The sequence below is a fragment of the Plasmodium gallinaceum genome (genome assembly GCF_900005855.1).
Source record: "Plasmodium gallinaceum strain 8A genome assembly, contig: PGAL8A_v1_76, whole genome shotgun sequence".
Lineage (NCBI taxonomy): Eukaryota > Apicomplexa > Aconoidasida > Haemosporida > Plasmodiidae > Plasmodium > Plasmodium gallinaceum.
The window spans coordinates 1,080,494-1,098,979 of record NW_021628238.1 but is presented as its reverse complement, the minus strand read 5'-3'; the positions used below and the strand labels follow the sequence as shown (position 1 = coordinate 1,098,979).

The following is an 18,486-nucleotide window of genomic DNA, read 5'->3' as shown; positions in this document are numbered from 1 at the left end:
TCTATTGTAAGAGTTATATTCTATTTATGAGCGTTTGTTTAAAAATAGTTTATATTAGGATATAAAAAGTATGAAAACAAATATATATTAAAAAAAAAAAATAAATAATATAAATACTAAAAAAAAAAAAAAAAAAAAAAACATATGTTTATTAAAGATAATATATTAAAAAAAAAACCATACATAAGAAAAAATTGCAAAAATGAAGAACATGGTGAAAAATAGAAAAGAAAAAGAAAGTCATATATCTGACGATTCTAAAAAAGAAAAAAATGAAAGAAAAGAAATAAGTAAAATAAAATTAATTTTTGTTAATATTTACAAAATGGTAAAAAAAAAAATTAAGAGTAAACACAAATATTCTTTTTTTATGGGGATATTTATTGTATTCCTAATTTGCAGTGGATTTTTTCAAATACTTACAGAATTATATCATACTCATTTTTATAATTTTAAATATATTGATGTATCAAATACAGAAAAACTAAAAGAAGTATTTTTTAATAATACACCATATTTAGTTTATTGTAAAAATAGTAAGCATAAAAGTATACACCCAGTTATTAATTCAAGTAGATTAAATTACCCTGATATATTGAATGTAGCTATTATAAACTGTAAAAGTTTATTACCAAGTCAGCAAAATATTTATCAAAGATTTAATTTAGATGAAAGTATTCCAGCTTTTATTATTAGTTATGGGAAAAAACCAAAACCGATTAGCTTAAACATATTAAATAATAAAAAAAAATTTTTATCATTTATAAGAGATTCATTAGTATTTTCAGTACCACTTTTTAGTAAGTTTCCTCAATTCCAAACAAAATGCCTTAATCAAAACAAAAAATGTATTTTATTTATAAGTAGTAAAAATTTAATACGTAGTAACATAAAATATAATTACATTAATGATATTTTCATTAATAATAAATATTTTTCAATAAATCCAATGATAATTGACAGCAGTAGATTTCAATTAAAATTAAATGATGAAATATTTACTTCTTATTCTAAAAATAAAGATATTCATGTACTTTGTCTTTTTAATCATCATAAAGACAAAATTGATGAATATTATGGATATTTTTATAAAGATAATTTTGAAGATTTCAAAAAATTATCAAATTTTGTTTTAAGTTGTATGAATGCTACTAATGAAAGTAGTCAAGTAATTAAATTATCAAATACTCCTAAAATTAAGTATAGAACATATAAACAAAAGTAAAAATTTTATTAAAAAAAAGTAAGAAGTGCTTTGAGAACAAAATTATTTTATTTTGTTCCTTAAATAATGCAAAAACCTTTCAAGTATTCTTTATAATATAAACAAATATATTTTTTTAAATTTTATGAATTATATATATTTTAAACTCATTTGTATTACCAGTTCTTTTTTTTCTTTTTTTTTTTTTTTTTTATTAGTTAAAATTAGACTTTTATATCTCTTCTATTTTGACCAAATTTTAATTTATTCCATAATGTATACAATGGTCATCATATATTTTTGTACTTGTTAAAGTTAAATGAAATAATTTTTATTATAAATTTTTAGAATTGTAAAAATTTGTATTTAGTTTTTTTCTAATGATTTTTTTATTATTTTTTTTTTTTTTTTTTTTTTGTTGTTGTTGAGAATATATTTGTATTTTAAAATTAATCAAATCATTATTTTTTTTTAAAACTATTTTATATAAAACTTTCTTTTAAGAAATTCATTAATAATTTTAAATATGGAACTTATTTTATATATATTTTTTTGGAAAATTATCAAATAAAATAAAATTATGTTTTAATTTTAAATTTAAAAAAAATAAAAAAATATTTAGTAAAATTATAATAGTTTGATAAGAATTATAAAATCTAAAAACTAATACAAAAAAAAAAAAAAAAAAAAAAAAATTTTATAACAAAAATCTATATAAGAAATTTTTATAAAGTTACTCATATTAAGCTCTATAAATCCTTATTTTATTTTCTTAAACTATTTTCTTATAGTTTCAATTTTTTTAGAGATTTTATTATATATATGTATTTCTTTTTTTCTTACATTATATTTTCTAATAAAATAACTTTCAAACTAGACTTTTATTATTTTTTTTTTTATTCTTCTGAGTCATTTAATTTTTTTATATTATCTTTATTATTATTTTCTTCATTATTTGTTATTTCTTTTGATTTATTCATAACTTTGTTATATATATCTTTAAAAAAATTTGTATGTACTAAATCAAAACTTCTCTTATCTCGAATATTTTTTTTGTGTGGCAAAACAATTTTCATAATTTCATCATTTTCTCTTTGTAATTCTTTAACTTGCAATCTTAATGTATCTAATTTATGGTTTAATATTAATTCTTTTTTTGCTTCTTTCAAGCTATTTCTTTTATACTCTGCTACAATTATTAATGCTGCAATAAAAAAAATAATAGTTTCACCAAGGATTTCACTTCCTACATTAACTGATTTATTTTCACTTATAAATGAACTATAATTAACATTCGTTGTATTTGAGTTATAAAATTTTTTCTGTATATATTGTTCAAAAAAGTAGTATTTCTTTCCACAATAAATGCATATACTTTTAAATTTTTTATTTTCTATAGCTTTATTTTTAATATAGCGAGATATAGGTTTACTTACTTGTCTGATTAAAACAATTCCTATTTTAAAAAAAGGAATCATTTTTTTTTATTTATATTTCTTTTTATTTCTCACATAAAACGTATGTAAGAAAATATAAAAAATTCAAGCGTTTTCAATTATCTATTACAATTTTTTTAAAACTTTGAAACATTTTTTTTTTTTTTTTTTTTTTTCTTACATGTGCATTATGTACATGTAAAACATTTATTTTTAAGTTGCTTTTATCCTTATATATTTATTAAGCATTTTGAATTACATATCATTTTGAAAGTTTTAAAAATTTACTTCTTTTTTATATTGCATATTCTCCATATATATATATATATATATATATATATATATATATATATATGTAAATATGCATATTTTTAATTAAATCCGTAGTTTTTCTTATATATTTTTTATTTTTACTGGAATAAAGTCATTTAGCTATATTTAATACATTTTATGTAAACCATCCTTGTTAATAATTTTTTTAGAATTATAATTAAAAAGGATTTTCATATGTTAAAGGTAGAAGCAAAAAAAAAAAAAAAATGTCAGTAAAAGAAATAAAAAAAATTTTACTTTATATTTTTTATCTTGATAATAAAAATGTAATTAAATAGTGTTGTAAAAGATTTTTGTTTTTATTTTTTTTATTTTTATTTATGAAAAAAAATAAAAAGAAACACTAAGCTAAATGAAAAATCTACAAATTTATTTTGAAAATTTTTTTATATGTCATGTCAGAATTTTTTAAATATCTATTATATTTATAATAAAAATTAATACATAAGAATCATATTTTATGGTTTTTTTTTTTTTTTATTCTAAAATATTTCTTATTTAATTTTTTTTTTATAAATTTTTTATATTTTTATTACCTTTTTTTTTCTTTTTTGGCATGCTTCCAAAAACACGCAATTTTCATCTTTTTTTTTTTTTAATTTGTCCTTTTAATTGAAACTATTAAATATATTTCAAAAATATAATTTTCTCTTTGAATATTAACTTTTTTTTAAATTTTTAATATCAAAAAATCATGTTATATATTTTAATTTTGTTTTTTATGTATATCTTAAATAATATTAACATAAAGTCCAGTGGATTACAATTTGCAATTTGTTTTGTATTTTAAGAAGAAATAATATAAAATTACCATTTTTTTCTATTTCGCAAAAACTTGGATTATTAATATAATATATAACAAATTTAATATAAAAAATATTATATATATATATATATATATATATATATATATATATATATATATATATGTATATATATATATATATATACATGTATTCATTGAATTTATGTGAATTTAAGAATAAAAATTTATGATACATTATTTAAAATAAACATGAAACAAGAATTCAAATATTAACAAAAATAAAAAAGATTGAGAAAAAGAACATGAATTTTTTGTATATTTATAGATGGTATTAAAAAAATACCATATAAAAAGTAAACTAGTTAAAAAAAAAATGTAATAAATAATCTGAAAAAAAATAAAAAATTATTTATTAAAAAAAAAAAATAATAATAAATAAATAAATTAATAAATAAATAAATAAAATAAATTAAAAATTACAAAAAAAAAAAATGAAGAATACTAAGTATAATCAGTCTAATTTGAATATACATGGAAGAAGCAAATATGAATTACGATGTAAGAAAAATGAAATGAACAAAAATATAAATGAAGAAGAATCAGAAGATGTTTCTAACGTTTTAAGCGACTCATCATTGTCTTGTTGTTCTATGTATATGATTAGAGAAGAAAATAATAGGGGAAAAAATGAAGAAACCACTAAAAAAGTGCATTTAAAAAATAAATATAAAAATAAAAATACATCTTTAGGCTTAGATAACAAAGTAAATAATGTTTTTTCAAAGCAAAGCTATATATATGAACATTACAAAAAAAAAGACATTTTATTGAGTTTATGGTGGAAAAATATTATAGATTTATATTCAGATATATTAATAACTAATCTATGTAGTAATGTTAGTAATATTGAAATTTTAAATATGAATAATAACAAAAATGATTATCAATATTTAAACGAAGGTATTATACTTTTTCATAATACGAAAAAAAGTAATAATTATAAAATGAGTATTTTACGTGTAATAACAAAGGAAGAAATAAATAAAAAAAATGAAAATGACTTTTTTTATTCATCTGCCGTTAAAAATAATGTTATAGATGAATCATTTAAAAAATATTATTGTAAAAAATATAAATATATACCAATTATTAAAAGATATAATTGCATGAATATACCTTATTACACTACTAATTCTACAATATCTTATTGCAATAAAGAAATGAATAACTATGAAACGAATTTTATACACGATGGAAATGTTATTATAGCTAATAAATCAATTGAAGGAAAAATTTATTTATATAATATTAAAAAAACAATTGATAGAATAAATAATATAGAGGATATTGAAGGAGATGATGAAGAAAGGGAAGAAGAAAATGAAGACAACAGTAAAAATGAAGATAAAGAAGAGAATGAATATGAAGGTAATAGAAAGTCTGGTGATATCAATAAAAACTGTTTAAGAAATAATGATCTATATTGTGAAAAGGATATTAAAAGTAAAAAAGCAAAATATTCTGAAAGTTATAAAAAAAAATTAGAGCAAAGAAAAATATATGATGGTGAATTATTATTAGAATTGTTAGGTCATAATAAAACAGGAAAAGGACTTTTTTTAAAAAATAATTATATGTTAAGTAATGGAGATGATAAAAAAGTGTTCATTTATGATATTAATAGTAGCACTATAAAATCTAATGATAATAAGTATGGAAATGATCATATAAATGTAAGTAAAATAAACCCACTTATATCAATAAAAACTAATGAAATCTATAGTAATGTGAGGTGGTTGTATGATTCGTTAATTATTGGTTCTACTTATAGTGGATACTTTTCTTTATTTGATATAAGGATGAAAAATGAGTTATATAATTTTAACAATTTAAATAATAATAACAGTCGTCACAATGTAAATATGTACTCTATGCACAAAAAAATAACTAATTATGAAATTTCTGATATTGATAAATATAATAATGAAGATAATAATTTAATTTGTTTAAGTTCTTTAAATAATATTTTTATTTTTGATCTGCGTTTTATAAATAATAATTTACCATATAAAATATTACACGATAATTCATATAATAATTTTAGTATAAATGACTCTTACTTTGAACCATATCAAACAGAATTACAAAATGGTGAATATAATAGTAATACAAATGTAAATTATTTTTATGATCATTCTTATAATAACTTTTATAATGAAGACTTTTTTAATTCTGATACTTTTATTCATTCTTTGTTTTGGTGCAATATTGAAGCTTTTAATTATATTGGTTCGTTAAATAATAAGGGAATAATTAATATATATGATGTAAACAAAAGTAAACATCATTGTGTATTTACATATGGATGTAAATATATTAAACTATTTAAATTTAATCCATTTAAAATTAATAATTTTATATCTGTTGATAAGAATAATATTTTGATTCTCTTTACTTTACCAGATCAAATTTATAAAAGTGATTTAGATTTATATCTTAAGGATAATTTTAAGGAAGAATAAGAAAAAAAAAAAAAAAAAAAAAAATTTGATCCTTTCCTGTTTTACATAAAAATTATTATTAAAAAAAAAATATATATATATATATATGTATATATATATATATATGTAATTAATTTTTTATGTATAATTCATAATAGAAAAATAATTATTCCTCAAAATTAAATTTCATTATAGATGGTGCATTGCTTTTACATTGTAACACTGTAATATTGATTTATAAAATATAAATTGCTTTAATTTATTATAATTTTTTATAGTCTAAATATATATGTATAATTTTTTTTTTTAATGAAACTTTGTTTATTGCATTTTTTTAGATATTCATGAATTATTTTAATATTTTTTTTTAATTAAATATAAATGTTAAAAAATATATATTTTATTATATTTTCAAAGAAAAGTTTATAAAAAGTAAAAAAAATGAAATTGTTTTAAAACAAAAAAAAAAAAAAAATTAAACATTTTTATTTAAAATACTTTTTTATGAATGTTAATAAAAAAAAAAATGTATTTGAAAGGTTACAGAAACATTAAAAAAAAAAATGAAAAATAAAAAGTAACTCTATATTTTATTAATATTCTTTATTTACAAAACTTCTTTTATAAATAATGTACAATATTTTCTATATCTTTTTTATCACAAATAATAGATGTCTCATTAAAATTATTTAAATTTTCAAGTTGTGACTTCTCCTTTTGCAAAGTAAGACTTTTCATTTCTACTCTTCTGTTTGGAGACAATCTATCTAATTCTTCAATTAACTTTTTTTTCTTTTTTAATATTTTGCTTGTTCTTCCTCTATATGATTTGTATTTAAATACATCAATTTGGGTATGTTTAATTGCATCAGTAATCATTGATGGCCTTCTATATATTTTGATATTTTTTGGTGCGAAAATTTCTATTATTTTTATTCCCTGCCCTGTTAAGGAAAACCAACCTAAATCAGATATAACAATATCATCTACGCTTTCAAAATCCTTTCCATAAATCTTGATAGTATGTTTAACAAACGGCTTTAATAAATCAAAGTCATCTTTTATATGAGGTGGGTATAAAAAGGAACATTTCTTTTTTTCTAGAAAAGATTGCACTTTTTCACTTTTACAAATATGAATAGTGACTTTATTAGACATATAAAATGTTAATAAACAAAAGTTTCCATAAATTAAATTGATATAACATAAACTTCCTAAAATTATAGAAGAATCTTCTTTTAATCTATATGTAAATGGCTGTATTTTTTTATTTATACTTATACTGTTTAAGTCTATATCTTTATATAAAATAGAAGAATACTGATATTTTGTTGGTATCCCAATCGTATCAATAATATTTATGTTTTTTTTTATTTTAAATACATTATAATTTAAAGTTGTATAAGGAATACTTGAAGTAGTAACACCTCCTTTTTTTCTTTTATTATAAATATCTCCTATATGTTTGTAATTTATATATTTCAAAAATGAATTAATAAAAGTGGATTTTCCAACATTTACACATCCAACTATATATATATCAATTCCTTTATCTAAATCTACATAGTATTTCATTCTTTCTTCTAAAATATTATAATTATAAAATTTTAATGCAGATATGAATATTAAATCATTTATATGAGAATTCTTTATTTGTCTAACTAAATTTCTGAACCACATTTTTACAATTTCTAAATTTGTTGATTTGGGTAAACAGTCTACTTTATTAACTAGCCAAATAATATTTACATCTTTATTTTTACAACCTATATATAGTTCAGGAAGTATTGTATTTTCAATATTTGTAATATCAATTAAATATAAAACTAAAGATTTTTTTTTCATTTTTTTAATTAAATTATTCATTATATGATTTCTATCTCCTTCTATATATTTAGCTTTACTTGCTTCCATTTTTTCTACATCCAACTTTTTAATATCATTTCTTTTTTTTAATATATCTTTCTTTTCAAAAATATTGATACTTCTTTTATCAATATTATACGAATTATCCTGATAATAATTTTCTTCCTTTTTGCATCCTTCTTCATCTAATTTTTTAGGAATAATATCTTGAGATTTATCATTTGAATTTAAATTTTCTGCTTCCTTATTCTTTTGGATAACATCAGCCATTTGCAATTGTGTATTACTTACATTTTTTGTATTACAATCTTCTATTTTTTGAAAATTTCTTGTTTTTTCCTTAGAACATATGTATTCCTGTTTATTTTTGTCATTTTTTGAAATATTTTTAAAATATCTATTCATTTTTCTATTTATAAAAGCTAAATTGCTAAAATTCATTTTATCTTTATTTTCATCCGTCAAATTATTAAATTTACATTCTTTCTTTTCCGTTAATTTACTAGAATTATTTTCATTTGATATATTATTTTTCATTTCTAACTTTTCAGAAAAATCAGTTTTATTATCAATTTTATTTATATTAATACAATAATTTTTATTGTCGTCTTTAATTTCTTCATTTGGAGATTTCATATTATAATTTTTATTTATATTTTCTGGATGTTTTTCTTTGGTAATTCCAGCTTTTTTTTTAATATCTTCTTGTAACTGTTTTCTACATTTTATTATATTTTCAATTCTATTAATATCAACTTCACATTTTACATCAGCACTTTTATAATGTTGTAATCTATAACATCTTTTACATAAAATAATTTTTGTTTTTATTCTAAAATTAGAATAATTGTTTACATCAACTTTAACACCATCTGGAATTGAATCTACTTCTTCTCCTTTTACTTTTGTATAAAATTTTAATCTTCCGTTACTATATTTTTCATAAACTTTATACGGAACAAAACCACTTTTTCTTTCGTTTGTTGTTTGCAAAAATTCTCCACATCCAATACAAGTTAATTTTCTTAAAGGATTAATATAAAAATAATCTTCTTCTATTTTTAAATTTTTATAAATGTTACTGAAATGGAAAAATTTTACATTTTCTCTGCTAATAGAATTTATTAAATTTTTTTTTTTTATGAAAAAAGAAGTTCTTAATATACAGTATCTTAAACATTTAGAATTAAATATCATAATATATTTAATAAGTAAAATTAAATAAAAAATAAAAGTATTTATACTTCAAAATTTAAAAATCAAATATATTATTTAAAATTTTGAATTTAGATACTATAAGTTAAAAAATTTCAATTTCGATTATTACAAATAAATGGTTATTTATTATAACTTCTCTATAACATTATAAAATATCCTATATTAAAATAAATTTTAATCAACAAATTCTTTCTATTAAATAAAATTTTCGTTTTATTTGTTTAAAGTAATAAAAAAAAATATGCCTTATATATGTTATATACACGAAAAACTTTTACCTTAATAGGTAGTATGTTATTTTAACTTTTTTTATTTTTTTAAAAAAAAAAAAAAAAAAAAAAGTTAAAGAGTAATAATTTTTAAAAATTATATGACAGAAAAAAATAATAAATTAACTAATTATATTAACCAAAAGTGTGACTACGTAAGATAGTTTTTACTACACTTTTATTTTATTTTATTTTTTTTTTTTTGTTTTATTAATAATGATATGAATATCTTACTGATATAATTTATTATATTAATCAACAACTAGGCTTTATTGTATTTTATTAATTTTTTTTTTTTATCATATATCAAATCATTATGTACATTTATAAAATATGTATTTTATTATAAGCTTTGATTGAATATAAATTGTACACAGATTAAAAATTAAAAAAATAGAAAATATCATTAAGATGAATATTTTAGTAAGAGAAAAAATGAAAAATAAATATGCATATACAAAAATAAACGATATATATGCATAGATGTTACAGATATATAAAAATAAAAATTAATACAATTTATATATGTATTAAAAATAAAATTCACCTGTTTATACTTTATTTTTCCCTTATTTTTCATTTTTAATTTTACATAGAATTATTGTAACATCATTTATTTGAAAATAAGAATCCTTAAAATTTTGTAAGCATATATTTTTATAAAATAAATAAAGATTATTATTTTTTTTTTCTATTTATTAATACAATGAACTTAAGGTTTTAATTATTCTTTTGAAAAAAAAGTTACGCATTTTTTCTCTTTCTTTTCTACATAAAATATATAAATGTAAAACATGGCAAATAAAAAAATTTTGAAACAAAAATATATAAAAAAAAATATATAAATGCTAATAATGTAGGAATAAGCGTATATTTATAAAGATATATATAATATAGTTTTTTTTTCTCTATTAATTTTTTAGTTTTGTTAGTGAAGTTTTCATAAGTTCTGAATCAAATTCTAAATCTGATATAACACATTTATAAAATTGCTCAATCTGATTAATATGTGGGAGTTGATTTTTGCTGATAAAATTTATTGCCATACCCTTTGAACCAAATCTTCCTGTTCTTCCAATTCTATGAATATAAGTTTCCATATTTACTTTCTGATTTTGAAAAGAGTTCGAATTATCTTCTATTCTGCCTTGATAAATATATGGCAAATCAAAATTAATAACTAAACTTATAGAAGGAACATCTATACCTCTTGATAATAAATCTGTGCATATCAAAACTTTTGAAATTCCCTTTTTAAAATCAGACATTAATGTATCTCTTGTTTGAGGATCCATTACTAACACATTTGCTTTTTGTACCTGATTTTTTGTAAAACGACTAATTACACTATCGGCACAAATTAAAGTGACATTGTGGTTATTATCAGTCATGAATTTGTATAAATTATAAGCTGATTTCTTAGAATTAACAAAAATTACACATTGAGATATAGTCATAGAACAATATAATTCAGATAAATAATAATATTTTTGTTCATCATTTTCTGTAATTAAATAATATTGCTTAACACATTTTAATGTTAAATCTTCTTGTCTTACACTTATTTTTGTTGATTGAGGAGCAAATTGATCAGCAAATAAACGAACATCCTTATTATAAGTTGCAGAAAATAAAAGAATCTGACAATTTCTTGGTAGAAATCTTTTAATACTTTCTACCTGAGTAGACATATTATTTTTAATATCAATTAAATCATCTGCTTCATCCAAAACAAATAATTTTATATTATTTGTATCAATATATTTTCTTTTTAAAAAATCTAATGTTTTTCCTGGTGTTCCTACATATATTTGAAAACCTCCTGATTTATTATATTTTTCACATAGGGGTACAGCTAAAAAAACTTTCACATTTAAGTATTTTGTAAAACTACTTATGACATCATAGTTTTGTTGAGATAATTCTCTAGTGGGACATATACACATAGATTGCAAGGATGATAAATTTCTATTAATTTTTGATAAAATTGCAATAACAAATGTTAATGTTTTTCCTGATCCGTTTTGAGATTGTGCTATTAAGTTTTTGTTACTATTTAAAATAATTGGTAACGCATATGCTTGAATTTTCGAAGGACTGAAAAATTTTAAATATGTTAATATTTGTATTAATTCATTATCTATTTTTAATTCTTCCCAAGTATTTTTTGAGTGATATAATTTAAAATCACTTTGGTTATTATTGTTATTTGTTTTAATATGTAAGTTATTCGGTGTGTCCGTTTTATTTTTTTCATTATTTAATATTTTTAATTTTTCAATTAACGATACAGCTTCTTCTTCAAATGATTCCTTTGTTTCATTATTTTCGATTACATATTCATCATTATCTTCAACTAATTCATTATGCTTTTTTTTTATTAATCCTTTGTCTTCAGTATTTAAAATATTTTTATCATTGAAATTTTGTTGATTTATATATATATTTTTATTCATATGTTCATCTGCATTATTATTATCTAATTTATTTGAATTCAAATTATTCAAACCAAAATTATTTAAATTACTATTATTTCCTTTATGTGATTCTGAGATATTCTTTTTATCGACATTATTATTTATTAAGTTTGGTAACATTTCTTTTTCAACACATCCTGAATTATGCATATCATTTACTTTATTTATTTCATCTAATTCATTTAAATTATCCAATTTATTGAATTCATATATATTTTTCTTTTCATGTAATTGATTTTTATTATTATTTGTATTAATTCCATTTAATTTTAAGTTTTCATTTTCCTCATTTATTTTTTTATCATCATCTTTTTCTTTGTCCTTAGAAGATTGATTATTATTTTGATTTTTATCTATTAAATTTTCAGTATTTGACATTATAAGTCCTTCATTTTTTTCTTTTTCATTTATATTTGTACTATTAAGACTTACTGGATTTGCAGACAAGCTGTTTTTCATTTGATTATTCATAATGTTTAACATTTGCTGAAGAATTTGAGGATCATCCTTATTTTTTTGTATATAACTTAAAAACATATTCATAACATTTTCATCTTTATTATCTTTATTCTCATTATTTTTTAAATTGCCATCTTCAGTTTCTTCATTTTTTAAATTTTCATCTTTTGAATTGATATTTTTTGCATTTTCACTCTTGATGTTTTCATCATTTTTGTATTGTTCATCTTCTGTATTAAAAGTTTTATTTTTGCTCACATTTTGTTCATCTTTCTTTTCATTGTTGATACTTTCCTTTGTATCCATTTTTTATGTAATATTAAAAATTAAAGAAATATATGATTTTTTTTTTTTTTTATATTAAAAATATATTTTAATATATTATCATATATATAAAATCTTGTACATTTAAAAAAATAGAAAATACAAGAAGTATAAAATTATATTCCTTTAAATAAACTTTAAAAAATTTGATTAAAATTACAAAAATTTACATACTTTTTAAATAAATTTATGTCGTTTGTTTTGCTTTAATTATTATTTCTTTATCTAATTGTTTATTATGTTTTATATTTTATAATTCATGTATTTATTGCGTTTTATTTTGATTTATTTGAAATATAAATGATTAAAAATATTACTTGTTTATTTTTAGTAAATATATTTCATTTATACCGTATAATTATCTTTAATAAAAAAAAAATAATAAAAATAAAATAAAAAAGTTGAAATGGTTGTTTTAACATATAAAAAATTACTGCCAAAATATATACTTTCATAAAAAAATTACATCTTTAAAAAAAATTCATTTCATTATTATTCTTATTTTTATAAGAAGTTTATTTTTAAAAACATTTAATTACAGCTACAAAAATATTTTTATATAAAAATTTCTACTATCTTAAATTTGTTATTTATTGATATATGGCAAAAAATATGATAAAAGAATGAATAAACGAAATAAACAAAAAAATTGTTGTTGAAGTAATATTTATGATATATAATAATTCTTTTAGATATATTATGAAAATAATATAAAATTATAGGTAGCTTCAATATTTTTTTTTTTTTTTTTTTTTTTTTTATTTAAATTAAAAATTTTATTACAAAATATATATTAAGAACAACATAATAAAGATAAAAAAAATTAAAAAAAAGTTTATACTTTAAAAAATATAAAATATTAAGGTAAAAAAATATATGAAATGTAATAAAATATGATAAATTAAATGGTGTTGTGTCATAATTTAGAAAAAAATATTGAATTAATTTTGAAAAATGTAAAATAATTTTAAATAAAATTTTCAGAAATATCATAGTACTTATTCAAAAAGAAAATCGAATTGATTTAGTAGTATTTTAAAAGTGAACATGTGTTATTTAAGATTTTTTAAGACATTTTTAAAAGACTTGTATAACAGTTTTTCTTCATAACAAAAAAAAAAAAAAAAAAAATAATTATATAATACTGATAAATATAAAAAGTAATTTGAATTATAAAAATTAAAGAAATAATAAAATATGTATGTATATATATATGAAGAAAAAAATTGTTATTTAATGAATATACACATTAAAGTGTTAGAAATATTTTACATATATATATTTATATATATAGAAAATTGAAATTGAATACGTTAACAAAAACAAAAATAGATAATTTATAAAAATAGAAAAATAATTTAATAAAATATAGAGAGATATATGGATTTTATTTATGTTCATATTCTAAATTTATTTAATAATTTTATTAAATAGAATATAATATATACAAATGAAAAAGGTTTTATAAAACAATATTATAAAAAAATGTGCAAGTTTTAAAAATTCAAATTTTAATTGCTAAATACTCCTTTAAATATGGCATTTAAATTTATTTGATCTAATACATTACCAACAACTTTATATTGCTCTCTTGAACATTTACAGAAGTTAAATAAATTGTAGAAAGATAAAAATAAACATAAAAAGCATAACAAGAACCAACATATTTGTAATGATATTAACATTTGAATTGTTTGTATTAACCATATAAAAAAATTTATATACAAAGAATACCAAAATATATTTTTATCTAATTTATTTATTAAGTTGTCTTCTAATGACTTAAAAATAATCTTGTTAGAATAATCATCACTCATATCTATCCACCATGTCATTTTTACTAAAAACCTTTGTAAAATAAAAAAAAAAAAAAATTTAAATATTTAAATTTAACATATATATATATAGAATATTCTTTCCAAATTAAAGAAAAATATATATTCAATAATATTGATGATAAATTTAAAAAAAAAAAAAAAAAAAAAAAAAGACATAAATATAATTGTTTCATATCATCATTTATTTCTTTATTCTCTTTTTTTTTTTTTATTTTTTTACCTTCCAGTTATATTTTTAACTAAATAAAAATCTAATGAAACTAAAAAAAAAGTGGTTGCAAATGTTATTATAAAATCATTTTCTTTAGATTTTTCGTTTCTAAATATTAAAGGCCCTAAAAAATAACTAAAAAAAAAAAAAATTTAAATAGTTTTTTTTTTTAGTAATATATGTATAGTTTATTATATAAAATGAAGAATTGGTATATTTCATATATAATTAAAATATAAAATATCAATTAGGTCTTTAAATTCATAAAATATGTTTATATTTTTAATAAGATATATATTACAAGAATAAAGACAAAAATTTAAATAAAATATGAACAAAACATATATATGGGTGTTTAATATTTTGAAAAAAAAAATTTAAATAATTATTGAATTCATTTCTGTTAATTGAATTAAAGTTATTTGAATTTGTATGAGGAATACTCATTACATCATCTATTCTGGATGGAAATTTCAATTTCTTATCTTCATTTTCATTACTTTCAAAAATATTATTGTTCATTTTGGTAATTTATATGTAAAAAAATTTCAGTTGTGTATACATATATATGAAGAGAACAAATTGTTTTGAAATTAAGAATAGAAAAAAAATTAAAAAATGAATTCGCTTATGTAAATATTTTAGAATTTCATACTTTATTAAAAAAACTAAGTATACTATATTTTTTTTTTTTTTTTTTTTTTTTTTTTTTACTCAAAAATAATTACATTTTTCGAAAAAATAAAAATAGCAAAAAATAATTTTTCAATAAATAGGTTATTAGTAAAATTTTTAATATTTTTACTCATAAAGATATCAAATTAAATACACAATTTTTTTTTTTTAATAAAAAGAAAATTATGTTTTTATATAATATGCATTAAACATATTTTGAATATCTTCAAAATATGTAAATAATTATATGACAATTTTTATTTTCATTGTTTTGGTTGAATGATTAAAAATGAGATAATTTTACTGAGAAGAAAAAAAAAATAATAATTCTTAATGAGAATTAAAAATAATTTATATGTTGAATTAACTATAAATTAAAATGATTTTAAAAAAAAATATAAAATTAAGTATTTATGTATAAATATATAAATTGTTAAAAAGTTTCTTCACATTAATATTACTTTACTCTTACTTTAATTTTTTCCTTTTTTATAGTAAAAATATAATAAATATTTTGTTTTAAAACTTATTTTTGTCATTATATATTTATATAAATAGAAATGAAGGGAAAATGTATATAATGTTGCAAGTATTATTAAAGTTCATCCTATTTTTCAAATATAAATACATTATTATTTAAAATATATATTACTTTGTAAAATTAAATATTTCTATATTGAAATATGTTAATTGTTGAAAGTTTTAAATTATATTAAATATTTTTAAGAGTAATTATTTAATTAAAAATATAAATTATATAAATAACATATACATAGAGATAGATATTGATATTTTTGAAATTATATTAATTAAAGAATGTACGAAGATTTAAAGGAATTAAGTAAATATGAATACAAAGAAGAATCCGATAGTAATTCAGAAACTTCTGATTCAGAAGAAGAAATTGAAGAAGAAATAGATATTTATTTAAATAATATAAACGAAAACAATTTAAATAATATAAATACATATTTAATACAATATCCATTACGACCAAAATATAGGCCATATAATTTTACAAATAATATACAAAATATTTATACTAGTAAAAACTACAATAAATTAAAACATATAAAAAATAATATTAGTGCAAATGAAGAAACATATGTATTTGAATATAAATTACATGAATATGTAAAAGATGATATTCATGAGTCTAACATAACTTATAAAAATGAAGCAACTGATAAAAACATAAGTAGATTAATTAGTACTAGCGTTTTATGTGAATATATTACTAATTGTGTTTGTATATTTCAATATAATGAGATAAAAAAAAAAAAAGAGATTTACATGATTCCATTAAAACATATTTATCAATTTAAACCATGTCTTGATAATATTAAATTTGAAATGAAATTTAACGAAAAAAATAAAAATGGTGAAAATTTAACATCTGATTTAAAAAATAATATAGAAATAGAAAATAATAAATACATTAATGATAATTCAACAAATGATATAGATACATGGACTAACATTGTAAATATATATGATCCTGATTCTTATGAAGCCCACGAGATATTATCGTTATTCACTAATATTGACGATAAAAATAATATGATTAGTTATAAATATAATGGTAATAATAATAGTATGAAAAATGATATAAAAGAAATTAAGTTTAACAATGATGGGTATTTATATTTAAATAATATATGTAAAAATGCAAAAGAAGAGAATAGCATATTATGCAATAGCAGTAATAAAGAACGCAAATTCAAAGATAATAAAAATAGTTCATACAGAACTGAAGAAGATATATATATGAATATAAATATGTTATATTTTTTTTCCTTAACATTAGATGAACAGTTGTTAAAAATATTCAGAATAAAAAATGTTCAACGCTTTGATGAAGTTAAAAAATTTATAAAAAAAAATGTGGATGATGAATCATTAATAAATACTATAAAAAATTATTGTGTTAATATATTAGGATTATGGGTTATTAAATCAAAATATTTATATAAATTTTTAAAAGGTAAAGAAAAAAAAAATGAAAATGATAAGAAATTGGAAACTTTTTCTTATGTTGATTATAAAATTAGAGTTCGTGATTTGCTATTAGTTATACTATTCAAACAAGTAGAGTCTATATTACTTAAATTTATACATGATAGAAAAATTCAAAATAGTTCAAATGATATGATCAATGATGATAATTTCTCTAAAAAAATTAATTCTTCTACATCTATAATAATAGAAAATTTTGAAAAGGCAACAAATTTGTCAAATAATGTTTTGCTAGAAATATTTACTCCTCTTTGTGAATATAAATACACAGGATATTTTTTTAAACATAAAATAGATGAGATTTTTCTTTGTAATAATATAAATTTATGTTTATCATATAATGAGAAATGGAAAAACAAAATGGTTAAAATTGCGAAAATTATACAAACATACAAAAACAGTAAAATTATTATCAACGATTATAAATTAGACACGAGAACGTTAGAAAAAAACATTACGGATTTATTGCATAATAATTGCTTATCATTTGATGATATTTATAATCAAATAAAAAAAGAAGCAAAAAATACAAGTATTGATTTACCAACTTTTAATCAAGTATTAAATAATATTGGTATAAATATTAATAATATGTGGTGCTTAAAAATAGAACATGAAAACGAATTTAACAGCTGTAGGAATGCGGTAATTAATATTTATCAAAATAATCATAATGCTATTTTATCAAAAAGCGAAATAATTAATGAAGTAGAAAATTATATAAAATCTTCTTTAAGTATTCCAGATATTTATTTTAGAAATATTTTAAAAGAATTTTGTGTTCAAAAAAATGGAAAATATTTTTTTAAAGGTAATGATCAATTAAAAAACTTATAATGAAAATATATTTTTTCTTTTTTTTTTTTTTTTTTTTTTTTTTTTGTATTAAGTTT

The 18,486-nt window shown here is 17.6% G+C and overlaps 7 protein-coding genes across 7 annotated transcripts; 3 read left to right on the top strand and 4 right to left on the bottom strand.

Annotated features, from left to right (window-relative positions):
* Positions 1 to 202: 202 nt before the first annotated feature.
* PGAL8A_00218700 (conserved Plasmodium protein, unknown function) lies at positions 203 to 1,225 on the top strand (the record flags this gene model as incomplete). Its single annotated transcript, XM_028670898.1, has 1 exon — positions 203 to 1,225. One exon carries the CDS (start codon positions 203 to 205, stop codon positions 1,223 to 1,225), a length of 1,023 nt encoding a protein of 340 aa, XP_028527605.1.
* An 875-nt stretch (positions 1,226 to 2,100) lies between these two features.
* On the bottom strand, positions 2,101 to 2,682 carry PGAL8A_00218600 (OPA3-like protein, putative; the record flags this gene model as incomplete). The annotated part of the gene is made up of 1 exon (XM_028670897.1): positions 2,101 to 2,682. One exon carries the CDS (start codon positions 2,680 to 2,682, stop codon positions 2,101 to 2,103), a length of 582 nt encoding a protein of 193 aa, XP_028527604.1.
* Positions 2,683 to 4,230: 1,548 nt separating this feature from the next.
* On the top strand, positions 4,231 to 6,261 carry PGAL8A_00218500 (conserved Plasmodium protein, unknown function; the record flags this gene model as incomplete). Its single annotated transcript, XM_028670896.1, has 1 exon — positions 4,231 to 6,261. One exon carries the CDS (start codon positions 4,231 to 4,233, stop codon positions 6,259 to 6,261), a length of 2,031 nt encoding a protein of 676 aa, XP_028527603.1.
* Positions 6,262 to 6,861: 600 nt separating this feature from the next.
* On the bottom strand, positions 6,862 to 9,303 carry PGAL8A_00218400 (GTP-binding protein, putative; the record flags this gene model as incomplete). The annotated part of the gene is made up of 1 exon (XM_028670895.1): positions 6,862 to 9,303. The coding sequence occupies one exon, from the start codon at positions 9,301 to 9,303 to the stop codon at positions 6,862 to 6,864; it is 2,442 nt and encodes an 813-aa protein (XP_028527602.1).
* Positions 9,304 to 10,504: 1,201 nt separating this feature from the next.
* Positions 10,505 to 12,835, bottom strand: DBP5 (ATP-dependent RNA helicase DBP5, putative; the record flags this gene model as incomplete). Its single annotated transcript, XM_028670894.1, has 1 exon — positions 10,505 to 12,835. One exon carries the CDS (start codon positions 12,833 to 12,835, stop codon positions 10,505 to 10,507), a length of 2,331 nt encoding a protein of 776 aa, XP_028527601.1.
* A 1,529-nt stretch (positions 12,836 to 14,364) lies between these two features.
* TVP23 (golgi apparatus membrane protein TVP23, putative) lies at positions 14,365 to 15,424 on the bottom strand (the record flags this gene model as incomplete). The annotated part of the gene is made up of 3 exons (XM_028670893.1): positions 14,365 to 14,701; positions 14,912 to 15,037; positions 15,204 to 15,424. 3 exons carry the CDS (start codon positions 15,422 to 15,424, stop codon positions 14,365 to 14,367), a joined length of 684 nt encoding a protein of 227 aa, XP_028527600.1.
* Positions 15,425 to 16,393: 969 nt separating this feature from the next.
* Positions 16,394 to 18,430, top strand: PGAL8A_00218100 (conserved Plasmodium protein, unknown function; the record flags this gene model as incomplete). The annotated part of the gene is made up of 1 exon (XM_028670892.1): positions 16,394 to 18,430. One exon carries the CDS (start codon positions 16,394 to 16,396, stop codon positions 18,428 to 18,430), a length of 2,037 nt encoding a protein of 678 aa, XP_028527599.1.
* Positions 18,431 to 18,486: the final 56 nt, after the last annotated feature.